This window comes from Vipera berus (genome assembly GCF_964194415.1).
Source record: "Vipera berus genome assembly, chromosome: 6".
Classification (NCBI taxonomy): domain Eukaryota; kingdom Metazoa; phylum Chordata; class Lepidosauria; order Squamata; family Viperidae; genus Vipera; species Vipera berus.
The window spans coordinates 91,535,846-91,562,585 of NC_138208.1; the positions used below are offsets into that span (position 1 = coordinate 91,535,846).

A 26,740-nucleotide genomic window follows, 5' to 3' on the forward strand; every position below is an offset into this window, starting at 1 on the left:
CAGGATGGCCACGTCAGGAAGGATGTCCCAGCAAACATTGTCCTCGGGCCACTAAGTCCAGAAATCATGGATTCAGCTTCTTAAATGGAATTGAAATATGAGAAAAACTTTCTCTCAGGGTAAAAGTAGAAGACCCTCCCTCTGCAGGTGGGTTCTCCATCTTGGAAGCTTCAGAGATGTTTGAGCTGATTTTCCCGCAAACTATAGAGGATGGACCATCTGAGCCCCACCAACTCCTTAAGGTGACCAACCTGTGGTCCTGTGATCCAAGGTGAGGGATCAGGGCAGCCAGTCCAATGTTCCACTGAATGGAGGTGGTACAATATGCTGGCTTACAGTTGCTCCTCTGCCTTCTTCTCTTCAACATTTCACAACTAGGTTGATCACAATGGAGGTATCCAAACATGGGGTAGAGCAGGATCTGGCTGAGAGATCACACTGGTCAAAGACTCAAAGATCACAGATGATGATGATTATCATCTTGAGTCTGGTAAGATTCTGTCTGTAGGCAAACAACAATAAGTGGATCTTGGAATGTCTGATGGGCAGGAAGACAACCAGCCAGACCCTCCCTAGCCATTCACAGAGTAAATCTCTACTTATTGGAGATATTCGCTTGAATCTGGCAAGATTCTGTCTCTAGGCAAACAACAATAAAGAAAATATTCAGAGGTAATTCCGTGTGTCCTTCTCAGTTTTTTGGGCCTGACATGAGCTCAGATCAAAGGAAGGAAATGGATCAAGAAGCAATCACTGGCCAGAACTTTAATGGATCCCGTCTCCTCCAGGCAGATAGTGCAGTTGAAGCTTTCTCACACTATACTGGCCAACCCACCTGGCCTCTTATGGCCGGAGAGGATGACCTGCTTCCCACCATACTTGGATGCCTCAGGAAAAGGCTGGGTCCCCACCGCATACCAGGTTCAAATGATCCACCCTTCTCAGACTTCTGTGTTGTGTGAAGGCAGTTATGCAGCCTATCTTTCCAACAGTTGACTGACCGCAGCAGTGGGGGTCCTGTGGTGGGCATTTTACTTGTTGAAATGTTTATATGGCACCTCATCAGAGATGCTCATCCAACTCAGAGTCTAATCCATGTACATCATAAACACCATCCCTACTCAAAAGATCCTCAGTTCTTCCTCAGACATCTATTGAGAGCTTTCTAATTTGAGGGCAACATCATCTACTACCACAAAATAACAAGATTGACCATCCATGAGGTTTCCAGGTCAAAAACATCTTTCTCTGGCTTCTTAGAGAGGCCAAAATATTCTCCTTTTTTGCATGGAGTCAGAAAGATCAGAATGTATATTATCAATCAATCTATCAATCAATCAATGAATCTGATTAACCTCTAGGGAGTCAGGTTGTTTATTCTTATTGTGTTCCAAATCTAGTGGTGCAAAGAAGCTTCTTCCAGGTTGTTAATCAGGACCAGAAATCCCGAAGCAGTTTCTCCCTCCCTCCCTCTGCCCTCCCCCCACAGAACCCCCCCCCTTTCCTTGCCTATAAATGCCTCCATTCCCTTTGAAGGAGGAAAGCCTGGAGTTGCCTCTGAGCAGACTGGCTGTCCCAGGAGGTGAAGGGACAGGTGAGTGGGGCTCTCCCACTTGTGGGCACCTGACAGGTGAGTCTCCTGTGCCAGATCACTCCTGCCTGCCCGTCTCTCCATCTGGAGGGACCTCTTGCAGGGGGCTGCAGGCGATGTCCAGATTGCAGCAGGGGATCTGCAGGAGGATCCCTCAGGCAGGGAGCAAAGGATCTATCAGGGATCTCTCGGTGGGCAAGAGACCTATAGGACAATCTATCTCAGGGAAGAACCCCCCCCCAGGACATTACACAGAAATGGAGGGTCCGCTGTGACCCAGCAAGGAAGCTGTTGCATGGCCAAGGAAGGAGACACAGAGTCCAGCTTGGCAAACGCCAAAGTGTGAAACCAAATCTGGGTCTCTCTGCTTGGTGCTGGGAGGGATGTGGGGTCCCCTCCCTGCGGTGGCTTCCCCAGGGGTCTCCCTTCTCCCCTCTCGGCTCTTCTCTGCAGGGGAGGAAGGAAGACCACGGGGTGATTCGTCTTTCTGAGCTTCGCCTTGCTGGTGGTGGTTGTCTCCCTAAGAGGTGAGTCCCAGCTGGGGTCTCTCGCATCTGAACCCCTTCCTGATTGGGACACCCCCCTCCCCCAGTGTCCTCTCGCTGGAGTTGCTTTTATTCCTTCTTTGGCTCATTCTGCAATTTGGATCCCTCTCTCTCTCTCTCTCTCTCTCTGCTCCAAGACCCAGGGCTGTTTGCAACAAGGCAAAAAAAAGGCAAAATGAATACAATTGATATGCAGGTTTAATTAAAAGTTAGAACTTTAGCAAAAATGGATGCATTGATCATTAAGAGTGCCCCCCACACACACACCTCTTGCTAAGGACTTCTCTCCATGGGTCCCACACGAGACTGTTGGCCCTTCCCTACGTCCTTAAGACCTGAGCACCTGTCGGGGGGGCGTCTTCAGAAGGGCCTCTCCTGGGCTGGAGGGGACAGAGGGGGGCAGTCCCACAAAGAATTGGCTCTTAAGCCATTTGGGGTTCAGCAATTTGGGGGCACCCAGTAGGACAGTGGATCTCCTTCAGGACAGACCCAGGTGATCCCTGTACTGAGGATTGCAATTTCAGGAGGCTTTCAAAGGTAAACTCAAATGAAGCATGTTGTAGCCGTCTCCATAGCCGGAAGCCAAAGTGGGGACAATTGTCACTAAATCTGTCACTAAATCAGGGACGTTGCAGAGTCTCAGGCACTCCGGATCCAAGTGTGCAAAGATGAAACAGGCTTAACCTGGTGCTTCAAGGAATCCGCTTTCTGGCTTGGCATGCTTCATGGGATGACAAACCGAGCGAAATGGACAGATTCACACAAGACATGCAGCTTGAAGGAAATCAGCCAAGCCTAAACCAAATGCAGCTGCTGTGTTTGTAACCCAAGTGGGTTTCAATGTATTGTCATCAAAGATGTTTGTGGCTTGGCAGGCTAAGGAAGTTCTGGAGACCCAGCTGTCTCCTCCTCCTCCTCCTCCTCCTCTTCTGACTGGGCTTCCTCTCTTCCCACACAGGAGCCAAAGGCAGCTGATGTCCCTCAGATTGGCTCGCAAGGGAAGGGTTTTGCTACAAGCTGTTCAATATACTCAAAAACTGGAACGATGCAGAGGTTAGAAGTGCTTGTGTGCCTGCGGGTCTCCTAGCCCAGGCAGGGGAGAAGTCTAGGGGGAGCCTTGCACAGCTCCCCAAGTACCCTCCGGCTGGGCTGCAGGGGAGAACCTCTTGGCTGTGGGGAGGAAAAGGTAGCAACTAATTTAGGGAAGTCTGAAATGCAAAATGCTTTCATGGCTGGTATCTGTTGGGCAGCGCTGACTTCCAGGTTGAGGGACCATCTTGTAGACAACAGAGTCCTGGTTCTTCACTGGAAACATGGGTGGCATCTTCAAGTCAACTTGACTCTGAAGTGATGGACAGCTCACATTTTAAGCAACTAATCATGAATTTATGTCAGGAAACATTCAAGAGCTGCAGAGAACAGCAAAGACATCTGCAGAGGTCTGCAAAGTCAGTTTGGTGGCTAGGAACATGCAGTCAGATCCCTGCTGTCTTCTCTCTCTCTCTCTCTCTCTCTCTCTCTCTCTCTCTCTCTCTCTCTCTCTCTCTCTCTCTCTCTCTCTCTCTCTCTCTCTCTCTCTCTCTCTCTCTCTCTCTCTCTCTCTCTCTCTCTCTCTCTCACACACACACACACACACACACACACATTCTCTCTCTCTCTCTCTCACACACACACGTGTTTCTTCTCTGCTGAACAAGTGACTTTCTCTGTGGTCGCTTCCTCCCAGTTGTCCTGCAGGATGCGCAAACCGGGTTGCCGCCTCGCCTCCATCCGTAGCAGTGAAGAATTAACTGACTTAGCTGAGTACATCTTAGACTATAGAGAAAGCCAAAAAAATGTCTGGATCGGGCTGAGCAACCCCCAGAAGGTACATCCCTGTCTATGATTACTAAGGTCCATCGTTTCATTTCTCCTGTCTCTGTGGGGCCATTTGAAGGCTCCTCAGGGAGGTGGAGGTGGGGGTCTCTGCTAAAGGGATCTCTTGCCTTGGACAAAACTAGGGACAAATGTTTCCTGCTCCAGGTCTCTGTCACTCTCTGTCTGTGTCTGTCTCTCTCTCTCTCTCTGTCTCTCTCTCTCTCTCTCTCTCTCTCTCTCTCTCTCTCTCTCTGTCTCTCTCTCTCTCTCTCTCTCTGTCTCTCTCTCTGTCTGTCTCTCTGTCTCTCTCTCTGTCTCTCTGTGTGTGTGTGTGTGTGTGTGTGTGTGTGTGTCTGTCTCCGTTGCTGTCTCTCTCTCCTCACCAGACTTTCCTGGCCTAAAGGACTGATTCCTACCTTTAAAGCCCCAAAGGGACGGATTCTGTGCCTGTCCCTTCACGACATGGGTCCAGGTTACTTGAGGAACCGTCTCATCCCAACGGGATTGGGCCGCCCCACCCGTCTCACCCCAGCTAAAGAAGCGATTGCTGTCCTTAAAGCCCCAAAGGGTCAGACCCCTCCCTGACCCCCATCTCCATTTCAAAGCCTCCCCTCGCACTCAGCTCCTCCTTCAGTCTACCTCCCTCTTGATGGTCCGCTGCTTGGCCTCCGGCCCTTGTTAAAACTCTGGTGGGCCATTAAGTCAGGGACTGCCAGTCCCAGCCTGGTGGGGGGGTTTGTTGTTTCCTCCCCCGTTTTTTTTAATGTTATGTAGAAATTGCTCGTTTCTGTGATGGGCAGGCCTCCATCTTGTGCTCTGTTGCACTTTCAGTTCCCGGGAAATGCTGTATCGTACAGAAAGAAGGGGGGTTTCCCTGGAGTGGAGCTCAGCTCCTGATGAATTTGCAAATAGAAATATTAACAGGGAAGTGGGTTCCACCCCCACCCCCCACCCCACAAACACACATGCAGACATACAGCTGTCCAGGACGCAACATCCATTCAAAATGCCTTTACAGATTCTTGATAACTTAGCTGGAGTTAAATACCAACGGTACATCATCTTGTAAAAAATTTCCTTCTAAGGTATAGTTTAATGTACATTTTAAACCTTTATTCCACATATTCTCCCGTTGTTCAAGCATGACATTATATCCAAAATTCCTTGCCCAATGAATCATACAGTGCTTTACACGTTCATTTTCCAGATTGAAGTTCAATAACACTTTATAGACTTTAGGAATAATATGTTCACCACTACCACACAGTAGGATTTCCAATTCATTTTTAACAAGGTTTAAACCCATGATTCTTTTTGACTAATTTAAATCTTCCTTTCAATTGTAAATATGTAAACCAATGGCAGACATTTATTTTATTTATTTTATTTTATTAAATTTCTATACCGCCCTTCTCCCAAAGGACTCAGGACAGACATGACTTTCTGATTCTAGCTCCTCCTTGGATTTGAGGGTTGGATCACCCAAACTGAAAGATATTGTTTCACCATAAGTTCACCAATTCTGCCCCATTCCCATTTTTTTTCTAAGTAGTTAGAAAAATAGTTTTTCAAGTAGTTTTCTTCTGGGGTGTTGTGTTGTGTTTTTTTTTTGTCTGGATCTCCTGGTTGCCACCCTATCCAAGCCTTCATCAGGTTTAATCCCGCTTAATTGTTGCAGGTCAACTGTGATTGAGGGGGAGACGAGAAGGGTGAGGGGTGACATGATAGCAGCCTTCCAATCTCTCAGGGGCTGCCCCAAAGAAGAGGCAGTCAAGCTATTCTCCAAAGCTGCTGAAGGCAGGACAAGAAGCAACGGATGGAAACTCATCAAGGAGAGAAGCAACCCAGAACTAAGGAGAAACTTCCTGACAGTCAGAACAATTAACCAGTGGAACAACCTGCCTCCAGAAGAGGTGAATACTCCAACACTGGAAGTTTTTAAGAAGAGACTGGACAGCCTTTTGTCTGAAATGGTATAGGGTTTCCTGCCTTAGCAGGGGGTTGGACTAGATGACCTCCAAGGTCCCTTCCAACTTCTTCTTCTTCTTCTTCTTCTTCTTCTTCTTCTTCTTCTTCTTCTTCTTATTATTATTATTATTATTATTATTATTATTATTATTATTATTATTATTATTATTATTATTATTATTATTATTATTATTATTATTATTATTATTATTTGGTCTGACCTTTGAAACCTGAAAACTTTTCCCCTTTGCCCAAGCGCCCTGCAGAGCCAGGGACCCTTCCTCAATTGGCTAACATGGTTTCCCTTTCATTACAGAAAGGCAAATGGGTTTGGACAGACAGATCCATAAATAACTATGTATCCTGGATGAAAAACCAGCCCGATAACTTCAGGAACGTCGAATACTGTGTTGAGCTTGAATACACAACAAGTAAGGTTTCGGGGTGTCCGCTGAGGTCCATTTGATCCTTCTTGGAACACTGGCAACTGATGACGTTTATTTATCTTATTTATTGATTTAAAATATTCATGTAGCTGCCCATCTAATAAACAACTCCTCACCAAAAGTTGGGCAACATAAAAACCATAGGGAAATTATAAAACTAGCAAATTAAAAACATAAAAACAAAACATAACAAACAAAAAAACAAAGCCAGGGACCAAGTCAAAAGTTCTGATCTGAAATCAACCAATCTTCTCCCAGCACTTGGGGGAAAATCCAGGCCTTGAAAGCCCGACGGAAGGCTAAAGGGGGGGGGGGTTCAGAGGAACTTCAGAGGGGGTTCCATAGGGCAGTGGGGGGAATGCCACAGTGAAGGCTCACTTCCAAGATCCAATAAGGTGGCAATGTTGAAAGGGAGGGGCTAGGAGATGCCCATCCTATCTGACCTGGAGCAATGAGTGGATTCCCTTAAGGAGGGGCGTCCCCACACACAGCCTGGGCCCGTGTCAGGTAGGGCTTTAAAGGTGAGGACCAGCACCTTGAATTGCACCCAGAAAACAATTGGAAGCAGGTTGCAGGTTTCACAACAGACATGTTACGTTGGCAAAAGGGGGTCCCCCTATTACCGTGTGCATTCTGGACCACTTGAGATTTCTAGGTAGTCTGAGGATCTGCAGGGGCATCTGAGAGAGCTAATGGGCAGTTGAGGGCAAGCAATATTGTGAGGTGATCTCACGATGAATCGTTAAAGGTGCTTCCAAGTGAAGGCATCAAGCAGAGATGCAATCATATTAGCTTTATTCAATGATAGATCAAAGAGAAAGAAATACTTGGCATGAAAGCATTCATGCCTGCATGTGAGAGAGAAATAAAATAAAAGCAAGCTAGCATTACATAACTAAAACAGAAGAAGGACTAGGGGCTAGGAGTAGAGGTAGAACTAGAGTTAGAACTGGAACTAGAACAAAGAGCAGCCCCTCGTGCAGAGGTATTTATGGGGGGTCTTGGTCCCTCCCTGACCGTAAAACTCTCTCACCAATGGGGCTGTCAGGTCTGGGACCCTTGGCTCATCAGTGGAAGCAAAGAAGCCTCTTTGCTCCCATCTGATGATCCTTTTGGGGAACTGCCAATGGCTGGCACTAATCATCTAACAATTCCCCTTCTTGCCAGCCAATGACAGGGACCAGTGAATGCATGTAAGGGGTGAGCAGGTGTCATAGACATGCATAAAAACATTCAGAAGGCCAAACACAAACGCTTACACAGAAGGTTGTGCCGGTCAATGGGAACAGGCTTGGTAAACAGATCAGCTGTCTGGTCAGCTGTATTACAGTGCTCAACATGTATAAAACCCTCTTTCGCAAGGTGCCTGACATTTTTATAGCGTATGTCTATATGGCGAGATCTGGAGCCTACTGCATAAGCCTCCGAGATTGCAATTGCGGCAGTGTTGTCCTCTAGAATTTGGATGGGCAGAGGGGGAGATGCCCAGATGCTTGTTATCAGCTCATTGAACCAAGTCAAATCATTGGCCGTGTCTGACAGGCTGGCATATTCAGCCTCGGCCGTGGAGCAAGAAATAAATTTTTGCTGCCTAACATGCCAATGTATTGGGCAGCCATTTAGCAATATGAGGAAACCAGAAGTGCTCCGTCTACTTTTGGTGTCGCCAGCCCAGTCTGCGTCTGAGTAAGCGGAGAGCTGGGCCGTCTTCCCCTTCTCTGGTTCTAGCATAAGGAGGGCATCAGCTGTGCCCTTTAGGTATCTAAGCACCCTTTTAACAGCAGTCCAGTGGAATTCCTTTGGGTGTTCCACGTGCCTGGACAATAGATTCACAGCTAAAGCTATGTCAGGTCTGCTCCAATTGCTGATGTATAGCAAGGAGCCAATCACAGATCTGTAAAGCGTGTTATCTGTGAACTCAGGACCGTCCTTATGGGTGTGGTTGTAAAAGTCGCTTTGCATTGGACTATGCGTAGGATTAGATTCTGTCATTTTGCATTTGGCCAGTAATTCCTCTATATTTTCTTTTTGAGATAGAGCGAACCCCCCCTTAGTGGCTAAAATATGCACACCCAAGTACTTGTCAACCCGCCCCAAAGACTTCAGAGTAAACTTTTTTTCCAGGGCCTTGGCAAATTCATCACACCCTTCCTTGTCAGGCCCTACATATAATAGGTCGTCCACATAAACTAACACCCGTTCTGTGGTACCTTTGGAATTGCGTGTGAAGACACATTCATCTGCATGAGATGTGGTGAAACCAACTTGTTCTAAACTCTTTCTAAGACAGTCATACCATAATTTCCCTGACTGCTTGAGACCATATAACCCTTTGTGGAGCAACCATGTATTTCCCCCTTCTTGCTGGTAGCCAGGAGGAGCCCTCACGTAGATCTGCCGGTCCAAGTTGGCGTGGAGGTAAGCCGTCTGGATGTCGAATTGGAAGACTTCTTCTCCCAGAGCGGCTGCAGTCACGAGGGCGGCCTTGACGCTCTCTGCCCAGACGGTTGGAGAGTAAGTCTCCAAGTAGTCCTCCATGTAACGCTGAGCGAAGCCCTGGGCTACCAAACGGGCCTTATACAGGTAGAGGCCATTGGCAAGTGGTTTGGCTTTGTAAACCCACCTTGTGCCAATGACTTTCCTCTCCTTTGGTGGTTGCTGGGGGGTGAAGACTTTGAGTTTCTTTAAGCTCTGCATCTCCTTCTCCATCGCGAGCTGCCATTTCTCCTGCTCTTCGATGGGCAGCTCCTGGATGTCAGAGAAGGATTTTGGGGTGACCACAACGCTGTTGACAGACGCGATGTGGCCAATGTCAATTCTCTTTGGCGGGACCCCTTTGTTGGACCGCTTTGACCTCCTTACCTTCTGCCACTCACCGCTCTTTTCTTCCGTGGGTCTTTGAGGCGTCACTGGGGGTGAAGACGGCGTGTCTTCCTCCGTGGGACTGGACACATCTTCGTCTTGTTCCTCACTTTCGTCGGTGGCAGGGTACGTGGTCGCCTCTGGTGATGTCGTGGTCGGTGTGTCCTTGCTGGGTCGGGTGGCATATGGGCTCAGATCATTTGAGTGGATCTGAGTCCAATTGGAGTCCTCTTCGAAAGAGGCAGATTGGGAAGTCACAGGCCTGCCCCCTTCTCCCAGGAAACGATAGGCCTTGGAGCCAGGAGCATAGCCCAAGAACCTTAGTCTCTGGGAAACAGATCTCCCCTTCTTCCGCAGCTGCTTGGGGATGTGCACCCATGCGTAGGAACCAAAAACACGCAAATGTCCCAGGTTTGGTTTCCTACCGTGAACCAGGAAATATGGGGTCTGGTTCACAACACTGCTCCAGGTGCGGTTTAAGGTGTAATTGGCATAGTGGATTGCCTCTCCCCAGTATGATTCTGCGACACCTGCGTCCGCAATCAGACTACGCATCATGGTTTGCAGAATTCCATTTCTTTTCTCAGCTACACCATTTTGCGAAGGGGTGAATGGTGCAATAAGAAAATGGCGGATGCCCTTATGCCTTACCCAGTCCTGGAACTTCTGAGACATGAACTCAGCCCCGCGATCGCTCTGCAATTGTGCGATCTTGGTCTTGTACTGGGTCTCTACGAAGTTGTACAGTGACTTTATGGCGTCAAAGGCTTCAGATTTTTCTGCGAGGGTATACACGTGGCCGTATCGTGAAAAATCATCAACGGCAGTGAGAAAATACTTTTTCTTTCCTAGGGATGGTGTGAAAGGCCCAACTAGGTCAACATGTACTAGTTGGTATGGGTACTGAGCCTTACGCAATGACACCTTTGGGGTAGAGGCAGCCTTCCTCTTTGTTTTCTTGCAAATGGCACAGTCCAGAAACACGTCACAATCCTTGAGCTGGACTCCCTCAGCAAATTCTCCCATCTTTTTAACTACAGGGAAGCTTGCATGACCTAGCCGTCTGTGGAGGAGGTGGTCACACTTATCGTGGAGCGGCTTCCCCACTGACACCCTCTTGGCTCTAGTTGCTTTGAGTGGTGCTGTAGGTGCCTGCTGAGATTCAGGCTCCTTGCCCACACTGCCCTTGGAAAGCCTTGGGGCAGGCTGTGGTGGCTTGGGAGAAAAATATGGTAAGCCATTTATGATGGCTATATTTCCAATGACCTTCTGGTTCTGGGTGACATGACCTCCCCCCTTGCGAAATAAAACTTCCACTTTGTCATCGTCACATAATTTGGTAATGCTTAATAGGTTGTTGGCAATGGAGGGAGCATGCAAAACACCTTCAACTTTTCCAAGTCCAGGTACAGAAACAAAGCCCTCCCCAACAACTAAAGCTGTATCCCCATTTGCCACTTTGACAGATGAGTTAATTTTCTTTAACCTTTTAAAACCTTGACTCATATTAGTAATGTGAGAAGAAGCTCCAGAGTCCAGTAACCATAAGTCAGTGGAGCTATCAGCCTTTGTTGTGGGGGTGAGGGAACAAGTATGCAGAAAATTTCCCTTGCCCCTGCCACGCCCCCTTCCTTGCCCCTTGCCCCTTACTTGATTGGGACCACGTTTAGGGGCTTGATGTTGATGGGGGCAGTCTTTCTTGAGGTGCTCCTCAGAGCCACAGATGAAACACTTAAGTAGAGCATTAATTTGCTCTGAGTTGTGGCGCCCCCTTCTGGCTTGCTGAGTGGTGACTCTGGTGTATTCTCCAGTATCCCGTCTCCTCCTGTCCTCTTCGATGAGTCTCCCTGTGAGGTAGGACAGATTTATGTCTTCCCTCTTGACCGCTTCGAGTGAAACAATGAAATTGCTCCAACTCCTGTCTAGGGAAGCAAAAATGATCGAGACCATGTTCACATCAGTTACTGGAAAATCTCTGGATATCAATTCTGCCCTGAGTGCCTTTAATTTTGCAAGGTGCTCAGGCATGCTGGCACCAAACCTCAGTTTGGTTGTATAAAGCTCAGTTGTATATCTGGTGATAGAACCAATGGTATCGCTGTTGAATAAATTGTATAATAGCTGCCAAACGTGAGCAGCTCTGAGTCCTGCTGGGATGCTGGAAAACAAGTTATTATCCAGCAAACTGAGCAGAGCAGAGTAAGCCTGCAAATGTCGCCACTCTTCTTGACGTCCCCATGGGGGAGGGGGTGGTTTCTGAACCATTTGTAGAGTCCCATTCTTTAAGAGATATACTTGTATATCTTTACTCCAACTGTTATAATTTTCCCCTCCCAGTTGCAGCTTTTTAAAGTTTCTTGGAAGATTTGCCGCTGGAAAAAAGTCCCCCTCAGATCCATTTTCAAAGGTCTCTGAAATGTCCATCGACATAAAAGGGAAAGGGAAAGGGGTCCCTCTAGTGGTCGAGGAGGGAATTTTTTCTTGATTATTTAGTAACTCCAGATGGGTGTGCCCGGAAACCATGTGATCCGGGGGAGGGCGTTGTTCAGGACTTTTCCCTTCTTCCCATGAGGCATTGGGGGGGCGGAGCCCAGACTTGCCGGCTCGCAGTTGCTGCAATGATTCCTCCCGAGAATTGCAAGCACATGGATATTCAGCATTGCCTGGTTTGCCCTGAGATGCCCATCGCTGGTCCTGAGGACCTGAAGAGAAGGTGGGAGGCCGTGGGGGTTGATTGTTGGGAGGCTGCAGGCTGGATCCCCCCCGGCAGTTGGGCCCTGGGGAGAGGGAAGGAGGCCTTGGGGGGGGTGGGCACCCCCGACGTCTGCTTGGCCCCCAGGGCCATAGTCAGGACTTGGATGGCCGTTTTAATTGCATTTGTATTTGTATTAGTATCGGCTGGGCAGATCTCATCGCCATCATAGGACTTTAGGCTTTGTGGTGGAGAGAGCCCAGGAATTTGCATGCTATTTTGGCCGGATGCCAGGGATTGCATGCTATTTCTGCTGGATGCCAGGGATTGCATGTGTTGTGACTCAGGGCCAGCCTGTGGGCCCGGCTGCCGGCTCCGATGTATCGGATGACTCAGATGAGGGGGAGGAGGAGGGTGTGGGAGACGAACCGGCTGATGATGGCTTGCAGGCTTGGCAGAGCTCCCAGCCGGGGCCCTCTTCTCAGCTGCGTGAGCCCGATAGTGCGGAGGATGATGACCCACAGCTGGCCCTGTTCAAGGACGCCTGACGCAGGAGGCAGTCGAGCAGGAACAAACAAAGAAAGGCTGTGGGACTCCTCGGGAGGAGGCACAGGGAGACCACGCCCTGAACTCTAAATAAAAGGAGTGTTTGGGGAGGGGCTGGTTGCTGAAAGCAACCCTTCCGCTTGAGGATTCAAGTTCCTGTGTTTCTTGTTCTGTTGTTTTGCTTGTGAATTAAACTTGGCAGACGCTTTGCAGCCTCAGACGCTCTCCAGTCTCTACTACTTGAACAGGGGTTTGCCTTATTACAAGGCCGGTAGTTGGCTGGTTCAGAACAGCATGCTATTTCGGCTGGATACCAGGGACTGCTGGCTTTCCAGGCTTAAAAAAGGCTTGTCTTTGTTAGACCGTGTGGGCTTACTGGGGGCCGCCATCTTGTTTCCTGTGCCGGACCATGTGGGCGGAGCCATCTTGTTTCCGCTTGCCCCCGGAAGCTGTAGCTCACAGCTGGGTGGGGGGGTTCGCGCCAAAAGCCCTGGGGTCCCGGGGTCACTAAGGGTGACGGGCGCCATATTTGGTGGCCTCGTGGTCGCTAGGGAAAGGCACACCAGGGTTTCTGAGGCTTTCTGCGCTATTTCCTGGGCTGTCTTCCCCCTCCCCTGCATTTCAAAAATCTTTACAAGCAGCTATTCACGTTCCTGTGCAGTCAGCTTACTCATGAGGCTTTTGGCTTCAGCCAGGTCCGCCTCTGCAGCATCTGAGCAATCTTGGGCAGTCTGCAAAGCTTCTATGCTCTCCTCTGTGGCGTTCATGGAGAGGGAGGCATGCACTGCGCTCCCAGATGTTCTGCTGGATCCTCTGACGGGGTGGAGGTCATTTGTGCTCTCACCTGCAGTGGAGATTGCTTCAGGAACTGAAGGCTTGGATGTAGGCAAGGATGCCGTCTGTGATCGATGACTTCTGGTCACGATAGGAGAAGTCCTGCCATCTGTTATAAATGGATTTGAGCCAGGTCTCCCAGACATCTTGTAGTATAGATCCTGGCTGGCTTGGAAGCGTTCCTTTAAACCATCCTCTGCTACCAACTTGTGAGGTGATCTCACGATGAATCGTTAAAGGTGCTTCCAAGTAAAAGGCATCACGCAGAGATGCAATCATATTAGCTTTATTCAATGATAGATCAAAGAGAAAGAAATACTTGGCATGAAAACATTCATGCCTGCATGTGAGAGAGAAATAAAATAAAAGCAAGCTAGCATTACATAACTAAAACAGAAGAAGGACTAGGGGCTAGGAGTAGAGGTAGAACTAGAGTTAGAACTGGAACTGGAACAAAGAGCAGCCCCTCGTGCAGAGGTATTTATGGGGGGTCTTGGTCCCTCCCTGACCATAAAACTCTCTCACCAATGGGGCTGTCAGGTCTGGGACCCTTGGCTCATCAGTGGAAGCAAAGAAGCCTCTTTGCTCCCATCTGATGACCTTTTTGGGGAACTGCCAATGGCTGGCACAAAACATCTAACAAATATAAATTCTCCCATGAAATCCTCTTCAGGGACTCTGTGTGGGTCACAGCAACACTTTCTCTTTTGCTGCACAGATTATCTCAAATGGAACGATCAGAACTGCAAGCAGATGTCTGCTTTTATCTGCAAGTGCACATTCTAGCACCAATTTCTTCTGCTCCAGAGAGAGTGAAGCACCTGCTGAAGCCTGGAGAAGCAACGGAGCCCTGTCAGAACCTCCGCTCTACATTCCTTCGCTTAATGGAGTCTTTCTGAAGCTTGCGTCTGATTTTGCTCCTCCTGATGGGCTGGAAGGTCAAATAAAATCTGTCTAGCGTGCTTGGTGTCATTTATTTGGCAGAGCCAGTTGAGGTTTGAAGGTCAACACCATCCATTGAGGCTACGATGCTCTCTCTCATGTTTGTTTCACTTCAAATGGAGGGTTGGGAATCTGCTGGACCTCAGCACCACTTTCCCGTCCCCTAAACTAATTCAGTTGGGTAGCTGGGATGACCTTCACTCCTTGGGTGACCCTGCAAGGAATGCACACCTTCCCAGCATCCTTTGCTCATCCTTCCCATGAACACCCTACCCCCCTCACCAACAGCAGGATGAGACAGTCCAGCAAATCTTGAAAGGAGACTAGACTGGAGTAGAAGACCTCCAAGGTCCCTACCAACTCTATTATTCTATGTTGTATATGTGGAACTAAGACTTTGATTCTAGGAATTGATGCCCAAAGAAGGACAAGTCCTACTCTGTAAAGGATTTGTAGAGAGACTAGCCCAGGGGTAGGCTACCTTGGCTCTTTTATGACTCATGGACTTCAACTCCCAGAATTCCTGAGCCAGCCATGCTGAGGGGAAAGGGAGAGGTTTCCAAGCTGAGCCATGCTGGCTCAGGAATTCTGGGAGTTGAAGTCCACCAGTCATAAAAGAGCCAAGGTTGCCTACCTCTGGACTAGCCGTATTTTCTCTTACAAACATTGGTGTTTGACGGAGGGCTGGAATGGAATGATCTCCATACAATGGGATAGAATTTCTGAGGAAAATATTAAAATTACTTAAGGCAAACTTCAAAAGAAGAGGCCTTTTTTTAAATCTGAAGGATAATTTTTGGTGTTGGTTAATATACGGAGACAGGAATTGACAATTCTAGTGAGTGCACTTGCTTTTCTGAAAGACATCAATCTTGTGCAAGAATAGCTATGGTTTGGCTTCCAAAGAGCTTGGCTTCTGATGTTTCTAAAGCAGAAGTATTACCAAAGCGTTGTTGAGATCATAATCCTGTGAGTTTGGTTTATAGAAGGAGATCTAGCTCCTCTAGTCTAGAGCAAGGATGAGGAGCTAAGGCCCTTTTATGACTTGTCGACTTCAACTCCCAGAATTCCTGAGCCCACATGGAATTCTGGGAGCTGAAGTCCACAAGTTGTAAAAGAGCCATCTTTCCCCACCCTTGGTCTAGAGCAGGGGTCTTCAAACTTGGCAACTTTAAGACTTGTGGACTTCAACTCCCAGAATTCCATGTGGGCTCAGGAATTCTGGGTGTTGAAGTCCACAAGTCTTAAAGTTGCCAAGTTTGAAGACCCCTGTTCTAGAGGAAGACTATTTGTTGCTACAGAAACAAGCAAGAGTGGGGATTTTCGAAAAATAAATCAAAAGTGGTTTTTTTAAAAAAAATGTAGATAAAGGTACCGATTTCAGAATAGTTTGGGATGCAAGTAAAGCATTCATTCATTCATTCATTCAGTTTGCTAACCATCTCACCAACATTGGAACTTATTTTATATAATAGAATAGTGAATTAAAAAAGAAGTCAAGAGACAACATGGGCTATTTTGGATGAGATAAATGAGAAAAGAAGATAAATAAAATTTCCAGAGAAGATCGCCATTTCTTAACAAACACTCTTCATATCCTCATAGCAGAATAGAGTTTCCAATCGCACAGAACAATTTTTTCTATGGGTTCTTCCCAGACACAAGAAAAGTTTGTTGTCAATAAATGAATGAAAACTATGCTATTCTCCAGCATTTGAGAAGCTTCCTCAGGGCCACCTTCACTTCCTTGTTGCGGAGGCTGTAGATCAAGGGGTTCAACATGGGGGTGACGATGCAAAACATGGTGGAGATCAAGGTGTCCACCTCTAGAGAGTAGCCAGCACTGGGCTGGTTGTAGTTCACGAAGGCATTTCCAACAAAGAGTGTTACTACAGTAATGTGTGAAGCACAGGTGGAGAAAGCTTTGCGCCTGCCAATCCTGGAGCGGATCTGCAGAATGGAGGACAAAATGTAGAAATAGGACAGGACGATGAGCAGAAGAGGGACAAGACCCACCAAGGTGCCTGTGATGTGAGTGGACAACTCATTGATCGAGGTATCACTGCAGGCAATTTTCAGTAACGGAGGAACATCACAGAAGATGTGAGGAATCAGGTTGTTTCCACAAAACTCTAACCTGGAAGCCAGAGCAGTGTAGATAACTGAGTCCAGGAAGCCCCAGAGCCAAATTGCGACTGACAGCTGGACGCACAATGTTCCCCTCATCAGGTGGGCATAGTGCAAAGGTTGGCAGATGGCAGCATAGCGGTCATAGGCCATGACGGCCAGCAATGCTGGCTCACATCCCGCAAAGCCAATCAGGAAGAAGGCTTGTGCCAGGCATTGGTTATAGGAGATCGTCTGCTCTTGGCGTAGGAAGTTCACCAAGAGCTTTGGTACCACCACAGAAGAAAGGCAAACATCCAAGCAGGAGAGCTGGCTGAGGAAGAAGTACATGGGGGTGTGAAGGCAGGAATCCAGAAGAACCAGGGTTATGATCATGAGGTTGCCCATCAGCGTGGCCAAATAGGCAGCCAGGAAGACCAAGAAAAGGTGGACCTGGTGGCTCCAAAGGCTGGAGAAACCAAGGAGGATGAATTCTGTCCTCTGGGTCTGGTTCTGGGAATCCATGAGGAAGGAGAGGGACAGCTGGGAAGAGACAGAAATGCACAGAAGAAGGTTAAGAATGAAATTTGAGGGATCCCCTATACCTGAAAAAAACCTGCATTGAGGGTCAAATATATACAGATGGATATTTTGGGATCTTCCTTCCTTCCTTCCTTCCTTCCTTCCTTCCTTCCTTCCTTCCTTCCTTCCTTCCTTCCTTTCTTCCTTCCTTCCTTCCTTCCTTCCTTCCTTCTTTCCTTCCTTCCTTCCTTCCTTCCTCTCTTTTTTAGATCTTCTTCTTCTTCTTCTTCTTCTTCTTCTTCTTCTTCTTCTTCTTCTTCTTCTTCTTCTTCTTCTCCTTCCTTCCTTCCTTCCTTCCTTCCTTCCTCTCTCCTTACATTCCCTCCCTCCCTCCCTTCCTTACCTGCCTCCCTGCCCTTTCCTTCCCCACTTCATTCATGGAAAACTCTGAGGAACATCCCTTCCAAGCTTGTCATCAGAACCATTCTGCAGAGCCAAAGTCCTTTCCAACTCTCTTATCCTGTCATTTTGAATTAGGGTTACCGCCAGGGTGAGATGAATTAAATTGGGTGCGCAGAGAAGCAGATGGGGAGGGACAGAATCAACTCTCCCCCTGCATTCCTGGGACATTTAGCATGCTGAGAACCTCTGAGGAACGTCCTGTCCACATTTAGCATCCAAACCATATTGAAGGAATGGATTATTTGGGGAAGAAACCACAATACTGGCATTGGGAAGTTTGCTGAGGATGTAGCAGTCCCTCAACTCTACCTTCCCTAGCCATTGACAGTCTTAAGGTACCGTAGGATGACTCTCTCCTCGAGACCACTACGCTTCCTTGCAGACCTTCAGGAAGTCACCAGCCTGAAGAAGGGTGTGCTGGTGGTACCCGCTTCATGTTCCAGTTTGCTATTCTTTGGAAGGGGACCTTCTCCGCAAAGACCCAACAGTCAACAGAAAGTGCTAGGGAGGAGACTGTGAAGATGCTGCTAATGAATGATTTCTCGGGATTTCCTAAGCTGCAGAATTCTAGCATTGCTACAAGATGCTCGGTTGAACACAAGGGCAGCATGAACCAGGAGAATTTGAGGCTATTCTGGTATTTGAGGGACTTCCTCAAAGAAGAGGAGGTCCACCTCTTCTCCAAAGCACCTGAAGGCAGGACAAGAAGCAACAGATTGAGACTTAACAAGAAGAGTAGCAACCTGGAACTAAGGAGGAATTTCCTAACACTGAGAACAATTAACCAGTGGTGCAGAAGTTGCCTTCAGAAGTTGCGGGTGCTTCTTCAATGGAGGTTTTTAAGAAGAGGCTGGACAGTCACTTGTCTGAGATGGCATAAGTTCTCCTGCTTGAGCAAGAGGTTGGAGAGTAAGCTCCATTCGGCTCTGGTCACATATTAGCCATTTCAGGATTCCTTCCTTATCTCTCTTTAAGTTCTTTAAGCTCTTTAAGTTCTCCCAATAAACGGGGGACTCAGCCCAGCCCAAATTATGCCCTTAGACATGCTGCAATCTCCATGGGAGACCCAAATGAATGGGTGACTTACTCTCAGCTTTCACACAGAAGAAGCCTACCCCTTCTTGACCTTCAAAATCCTAAAAGTCTTGGTGGGACATTGCCTCTCTCCCCTTCCAAGCCGAAATTGAGGATGCCGGATGGACCACAAAGCGACTCACCTGTGCTGTTATCCCACCTGCAGGAGACCAGTGTGGCTGAAGCAGAGTCACCTTCTCCCCTTGTTCTCCCACAGTTGGATTCGAACACAGAGAGTTGAGAGCTGGCTCAGCCAAAGCTCTGCCCACGGAGCAGGAAGGGAGATATTCTCACAACAGAAGCAACACTCCTAGTTCCTGCATTATCCGTGACTGGAGGTAACTCATGGGGGAAAATGTGCCTTGGTGTGCTGGCCTTGAGAATATTCCTGCAGGGAATGGAGCTGAGAGGAGACTCAGCAGGGACCCTCTGGGGCAAAACTCGCATCTGGGACTTGTTAACCGGCACAGAGGTCAGGGCTGGGGAAAACAGCAGAAGGAAGAGAGTAAGGCCAACTAGCTTCATTTTGCATTGAAACGTAACTGATCAGGAAGAGAAGTCAGAGTTCAGTTCTCACTATAGTTTGTAGCTGGTCTTTCAGAAATGAATCCAAGGGCATTTTACAAAATGCAAGTTGTTTAATTTAATTTAATTTAATTTAATTTAATAATATTTATATACCGCCCTTCTCCCTGAGGACTCAGGGCGGTTCACAGGGCAAAAGTCAAATACAAAGTACAAACATTAAAAAGAGATTAAATAATTGCCCAAGTTAAAACAATTAATACAATAATAAAACCCCAAAAATAAAATTAAGAATACAAAAAAATAAAAACCCCACCAATCCCCATCAGGCTAGGCCGGCTTGTACAAACAAAAACGTCTTGAGATCGCGACGAAAGGAGCGAAGATCGGGCGCCATCCGGAGCTCTACCGGCAACTGATTCCACAGCTCCGGAGCGCCCACAGAGAAGGATCTCCCCCTGGGCGCCACCAATCGACATTCTCTGATCGGTGGCACCCTGAGGAGGCCCTCTCTGTGGGAACGCACAGGGCGCAGGGAGCTTGATGCCGGCAGCAGATGTTCCCTAAGGTACTCCGGCCCCATGCCATGAAGGGCTTTGAACACCATTACCAGTACCTTGAATCTCACCCGGAAGGCAACTGGCAACCAATGCAGCTCATGGAGCAAAGGTGTAACGTGGGAGTATCGGGAGACTCCCAACACAACTCTCGCGGCTGCATTCTGTACCAGTTGGAGCTTCCGGGTGGTCCTCAAGGGCAGCCCCATGTAGAGAGCGTTGCAGTAGTCCAGACGAGAGGCCACGAGCGCATGAGTGACCGTGCATAAATCATCCCGGCTAAGATAGGGCCGCAACTGGCGCACCAGGCGAACCTGGGCGAAAGCCCCCCTAGTCACAGCTCCTATATGGTCTTCCAAGGTGAGCCGTGAATCTAGGAGGACTCCCAAGTTGCGAGCCCTATCTACGGGGGGTAATAGTTCACCCCCCCATAGCAAGAGGTGGAATGTCCGAATAGACCCGGGATGAAGATATGCAAAGCCACTCAGTCTTGTCGGGGTTGAGTTGAAGTCTGTTCCTCCCCATCCAGACCCGAACCGCCTCCAGGCAACGGGACATCACGTTGAGGGCATCACTGGGGTGGTTTGGGGTCGAAAAGAAAAGTTGGGTATCATCCGCGTACTGATGATACCCAACTCCAAAACCACGAATGATCTCACCCAGTGGTTTCATGTAGATGTTGAACAGGAGAGGCGAGAGGACCGACCCCTGAGGAACTCCACAAACGAGAGACCTCGCGGTCGACCTCTGCCCTCCTGCCAACACCGACTGCAAACGTCCCTGGAGATAGGAGGAGAACCACTGTAAGACTGTGCCTCCCACTCCCAGTCCCCTGAGACGCCGCAGCAAGATACCATGGTCGATGGTATCGAAAGCCGCCGAGAGGTCTAATAGGACTAGAACAGAGGAATATCCCCTGTCCCGAGCCCTCCAGAGATCATTCACCAGCGCGACCAATGCCGTCTCCGTGCTGTGCCCGGGCCTGAAACCCGATTGGTACGGGTCTAGATAATCCGCTTCATCCAGGACCAGAGGGAGCTGATGCGCCACCACACTCTCAACAACCTTCGCAAGAAAGCGAAGGTTGGAGACAGGACGAAAGTTGTTCAATACAGCTGGGTCCAAGGCAGGCTTCTTGAGGAGAGGCCTCACCACCGCCTCTTTCAAGACGGCGGGGAAGCTTCCACAATATACTGATAGTCAAGTGGTAGTTGTGTTTTTAAGAGTTTTGGGATGATATGTATGGTAACAGAATCTTTAATTTGGAATTAATGGACAATTTATTACAGAGGAAGAGGAAGAAAGTTTTGTGGGTTAATGTGGGTTAATTTGTGTAAGAACTATCTATTATAGCCTATTTTGGCTAGAGAGGTTAATAGGGATAGGTGTTTGTGATGTGTAAATGAGAATATGTTTAGGAAATAGTGAATTGTGGAAGAACATAGATGGGAATGACGCTAGTTTTCTTTTATTTTAGTTCTTTATACACATTTAGTATTATTAAGGATTGGTTTACTCTATATAAGCTAGAGAGTGATGGATTTTAGAGTTTATAATTGTTAGTATATGATTGTTTATGATTGCTTTTTAGATATATACCTTGTATTTTGCTCTGGGAAGTCGGGGGGGGGGGGAGGGGGGGAGGAGGGGAAGTAGGGGGGGGAGGTAGGGGAGGGAGGAGGGAGAGGGGGAGGGGGGGATAGGGGGGAGGTAGGGAGGGGAGGAGGGAGGGGGAAGGGGGGGGTTTAAAGGAAAACTGTATTTTAAAACTTTTCAATAAAAAAAAAAAAAAAAAAAAAGACGGCGGGGAAGCTACCCTCACCCAAAGAAGCCGATATAACTGCCTGGAACCAGCTGCGTGTCCTCTCCCGGGCTGCATAGACCAGCCAGGAAGGGCACGGGTCCAGTAAACATGTGGTGGTGCTCAGCCTCCCCATGATCCTGTCCACTTCCTCCGGAGTCACAGAATCAAACTCATCCCAGGTGGTATCGACAAGACCGCCCGTGTCCTGATCGCCAGACTCTGCCCAGTCAGAGTCCAGACCGGTCCGAATCCGAGCGATTTTGTCCGACAGATGCTGGTTAAACTCCTCGGCACGACCCTGCAAGGGATCCTCCCTCACCTCCTGATTTAGGAGGGAGCGAGTCACCCTGAACAGGGCGGCCGGGCGATTATCTGCGGACGCGATAAGGGTGGCGAAGTGGTTAGACCTCGCCTCCCTTATCACAGCGAGATAAGACCTAATGTGGGCTCTTAGTCGCAATCGGTCGGATTCGGATCGGCTAGATCTCCAACCGCTCTCTAGGCCCCGTCTCCGACGCTTCATCTCCCGGAGCTCCGCAGAAAACCATGGAGCTCGACGGGATCTGCACCGGGTCAGGGGCCGCAGGGGTACAACTCGGTCAAGAGCCTCAGTGGCCGTCCTTTCCCAGGCTTCCACTAAGGCATCTGCCGAGCTGTGAGCAAGGGAGGCAGGTGGGGACCCCAGCGCCGCCTGGAACCTCTGGGGATCCATTAAGCGTCTGGGGCGGTACCATTTAATTGGTTCCATACACCCACGGCGGGGGGTGGCAAAACGGAAGACCAGGCGCAGGAGATGATGATCGGTCCATGACAGGGGCATTATAATTGGAGAGCCCCCACCAAGATCATCTAACCACCGTCCAGATAAGAAAACTAAGTCAAGGGTGTGGCCTCCCTCATGAGTCGGTCCCAAAATTACTTGCGTCAGGTCCATGGCCGTCATGGAAGCCATGAACTCCCGAGCCAACTCAGATGATCCTCCCAGCGATGGTAGATTGAAGTCCCCCAAAACTATAAGTTTCGGGAACTCAATCACCAGCCCAGAGAGGACATCGAGCAGCTCAGGCAGGGCTGCTGCTGCGTGACTAGGCGAAAGGTACACCAGCAGCAAGCCCAACTGCGCACCAGGGCCGCATCTCAGAAAGAGAGACTCACACCCGACTATCTGGGGAACGGTGGCCTCCCGCGGACATAAGGTCTCCCTCATAACAACAGCCACACCCCCACCCCTACCCTGAGCCCGAGGCCGGTGCAGCACCCGGAAACCTGGTGGGCAAAGGTCAACCAGAGGAATCCCGCCCTCTGGGCCCAAACAAGTCTCCGTGATGCAAGCCAGGTCCGCCTGCTCACCCTCGACCAAGTCACGGACGAGAGGAGCCTTATTAGAGACAGACCTGGCATTCAAATACACCAGCCGGAGCTCGGGAGGCTGCACACCCTCACTCCCGGGACCTTGGGGGAGAGCCAGAGGGTCGGAGTGCCCCACCGCTTGTAAACAGCGGAGAGGCCTTCCCTGAGATCGATACGGCCCTCTGCTCCTACATCTGCTGCCATTCCCTGATGTCGTGGGGATAGGTAGCCCCACGACCGGCCCTGGAGCCCCAGAGGTAACCGACCCCCGCTCCTCCCCCCTGCGATCTGCATCAGCACTAGCCAGAACAGAGGTTGTTGGATCGCCCCCCTTATCCAAACAACCAAAAGAACCCTCCCGCCTCCCTAACCCCCTAAAAAATTTAGACAGAAAAATAATCAGGGGCCTCTTATTAGGTCTACGTCGAAGGCCCCTACCCGTGCCCAGCCAACTCTCAGGGTCCCAATAAATGGGCCCTTCCTTGAGGTTATAATCGGCTAAAGAGGCGGGTCGCACCCAGGAAGGGGGAGCACCCCTGAGGGCGAACAGGTCCGTGGAAGAATATTTAAAGGAAGGCATAAAAAGCAGTCCGGATCGCAGGCAGTCCATAGATAATAGTCCATGAGGAGGATCTGTTCAGAGGATAGATAGGTGTCCCAGGCCTCCGTCCAGCCGCTGCCACTCAGCTGGATAAACCCCCCGGACAGGCCTACCACCGTCCTCTCACGACGGCCGCAGAGCCAGTTCTCAGGGGGATGGTAGTCTGGAACAACCGCTCTGGGTATAGCATGCCCCATAGAGCTCTCACTTCTAGGGGCAGCAGATGTAAGTTCAAGCCATCCTCTCACGATGGCTAATACCCAGAGTTCTCTGAGTCCTTTGGGGGTATAGTGTGAAGGGCAATGCACAGTCAATTGTAAAGGCAGCAATAAAACCAGATAACAAACCATCATAATCAAGTCTGCTAACAGCCAAGTCCCCCCTTTGTTCCGCCATTCCCAGAGGTAGTGATTGACCACCACTCCATGGGCCCTCAGTTCATAATTAGTAGGGCCTTCCAGACTGTGGTTGACAAAAATTGACTCCCCCAGGTCCATTAAGTTCCCCGGAGCTCCCTCGAAATCCCAAGACACCAACCAGATCACAACAAGTGTATTGGGGAGCGCCGGTCTTCCAGGGTCCTTCGGAATGACCCAGGTCCACAAGGCTCCACTGGGCTCCACCGGGGTCCACCGGCTAGCCCAGGAACCTTCGGGGCCATCAGGAACAATGGGGGTGCCAACCCATCTGGGACATGCAGAACCAATCGGGGAACCGGTGAGCCGTCCATAACGCCATCGCTGAGTCATCGGAGCCGCTGCCGCTGGGCCGCTATGGACGCCGACGACGCCATCACCGTTACCACCGGAACGCCGCCAAAGCCGCAAACAATCCGGGGAAAGCCACCGCCACCGCCGATGGAAAACGAGCTCAAAAGGCCCAGGCGGTAGCGGGACAAACGGTCCGGCAGAAGCAGGCCAAACCACAGCAGTCGGTGATGAAATGGCCCGAAAACGGCCCGAAAACAACGCCGCCGCCGCCACCGTCGTCGTCGCCATTTAGATGAAACAAAAGCGTCGTCGATACAGGCAAAGGCAGAGGCAGACCGATCGAAAGAAACGGGCCAAAGCAGCTCGCAAACAGCTCCGTCGTCGCCGCCGAAACACCGCTGCCGCCGGCCGCCGGGAACTCCAAACGCCGCCGAAGAAGCCGAGAGGACCGCCCGACATAGCAGGAAACTCCGCGCAACCAGCTCGGCAGGCAGCAAACAGACAGCCCAGCGGAACGCCGGCCAAGCTAGCAGATGACCTAACCAACTGCCAAACTCATCGCTGCCACACTTCCCCCAACCCAGGGCATAAAAGAAAAAACCCTGAGGGGCTCCTAAGACGCCTATCTTCTCGGACCTGCAGAGCTCAACCTCTCACGACCGCCCGCACGTCCGCCATCTTTAAATCCTTCCTTCCTTCCTTCCTTCCTTCCTTTCTTCCTTCCTTCCTTCCTTCCTTCCTTCCTTCCTTCCTTCCTTCCTCCCTCCCTCCCTCCCTCCCTCCCTTCCTTCCTACCTTCCTTCCTTCCTTCTTTTTTTTAATTCCCATTTACATCCCACCCTTCTCTGAAGACTCAGGGCGGCTTACAATTTAAAGCACAGATCAATGCCCTCCCTCCCTCCCTTCCTTCCTTCCTTCCCTCCCTGCCACCTTCCTTCCTTCCTTCCTCCCTCCCTTCCTCCCTTCCTTCCTTCCTTCCTTCTTTTTTTTATTCCCATTTACATCCCACCCTTCTCTGAAGACTCAGGGCGGCTTACAATTTAAAGCACAAATCAATGTCCTTCCTTCCTTCCTTCCTTCCTTCCTTCCTTCCTTCCTTCCTTCCTTCCTTCCTTCCTTCCTTCCTTCCCTCCCTGCCACCTTCCTTGCAGGGTCACCCAAGGAGTGAAGGTCATCCCAGCTACCCAACTGAATCAGTTTAGGGGACGGGAAAGTGGTGCTGAGGTCCAGCAGATTCCCAACCCTCCATTTGAAGTGAAACAAACATGAGAGAGAGCATCGTAGCCTTAATGGATGGTGTTGACCTTCAAACCTCAACTGGCTCTGCCAAATAAATGACACCAATCACGCTAGACAGATTTTATTTGACCTTCCAGCCCATCAGAAGCAGCAAAATCAGACTCAAGCTGCATAAAGACACCATTAAGCAAAGGAATGTAGGGCGGAGGTTCTGACAGGGCTCCACTGCTTCTCCAGGCTTCACCAGGTGCTTCACTCTCTGTTATGTATGTAGGAGATGTTACACAGATATAAGCCACTGACACCACCAGGTGGCAGGGTGCCCTGTGCGGATTGGCAGGGCAGTCTTTGGCGGGGAATCCAAGTAATGGGATTGGTTCCAAGTATACCTGGCTAGGTATATAAGTGGGGCAGTTGCCCCTTTGTTCGCCCAGTCTGTGTGACATCAATAAAGAGCTGGAATGATGAACCCTGGTGTCCTGAGTCATCCATCTTGGCCATGCGGTCCGGAGCCCACTATTTAACACTGGCGACGAGGATACTAAACTTCTATCACACGTTTTTACCTCACAAAGCAGCAATTGCAGAACCTTTACACAGACTGCTAGATAAGAAAACTAAGGTCCACGAACAGAGTTTTAGAAATCTCAAACAACTTTTATCCAGTGACTCAACCATCACCCATTTCATAGGAAACAAGATCATTTGCATAGCGTGTGATGCATCCCCTTATGGGGTGGGCGCTCTATTAAGTCACATAGAAGACAATGGGGGGGCAAAGGCCCATTGCGTACTACTCCCGCACACTGTCAAAGGCAGAAAGGAATTATGCACAAATTGACAAGGAAGCCCTGGCAATTGTGTCAGGAGTCAAAACATTCCATGATTACCTGCATGGCCGGGAGTTCACCATTTTTACTGATCACGAACCATTGTTGGGGTTGTTCACAACTGATAAACAAACACCACAAATTCTATCCCCAAGAATGCTGAGGTGGTCCATTTTTCTATCCGCCTATGCTTGCAAACTGGTCCATAAACCGGGGAGGGACATGGGCCATGCAGATGCATTAAGCAGATTGCCATTAATGAGCACTGATCCTGACCCAGCACCAGCGGAGCAGATCCTACTCATCCAAGATCTTCCCTGTTAATGTTTCTATTTGCAAATTTATCAGGAGCTGAGCTCCACTCCAGGGAAACCCCCATTCTTTCTGTACGATCCAGCATTTCCCAGGAACTAAAAGTGCAACAGAGCACAAGATGGAGGCCTGCCCATCACAGAAATGAGCAATTTCTACATAACATTTTAAAATAACGGGGGAGGAAAGAACAACCCCAATGGAACTAAATGGGTCAAGAAACAATCAATGGTCAGAATTGTAATGGACCCCGTCTCCTCCGGGGGTCCAGTGCAGCCCTGAGAAAGTTCAAGGTTTCTCACACTATGGCCAGAGAGGATGACCTGTTTCCCACCACACTTGGATGCCTCAGGAAAAGGCTGGGT

General features: G+C 49.3%; 2 protein-coding genes across 2 annotated transcripts in view; one reads left to right on the forward strand and one right to left on the reverse strand.

Annotated features, from left to right (window-relative positions):
• The window catches only part of SHANK3 (SH3 and multiple ankyrin repeat domains 3), a gene marked incomplete at both ends in the record, with an annotated part of 518,002 nt that overhangs the window by 49,282 nt on the left and 441,980 nt on the right, over window positions 1-26,740 (forward strand). The window lies entirely within an intron of this gene.
• Window positions 15,979-16,914, reverse strand: LOC308670421 (olfactory receptor 5V1-like; the record flags this gene model as incomplete). The annotated part of the gene is made up of 1 exon (XM_081331923.1): window positions 15,979-16,914. The coding sequence occupies one exon, from the start codon at window positions 16,912-16,914 to the stop codon at window positions 15,979-15,981; it is 936 nt and encodes a 311-aa protein (XP_081188049.1).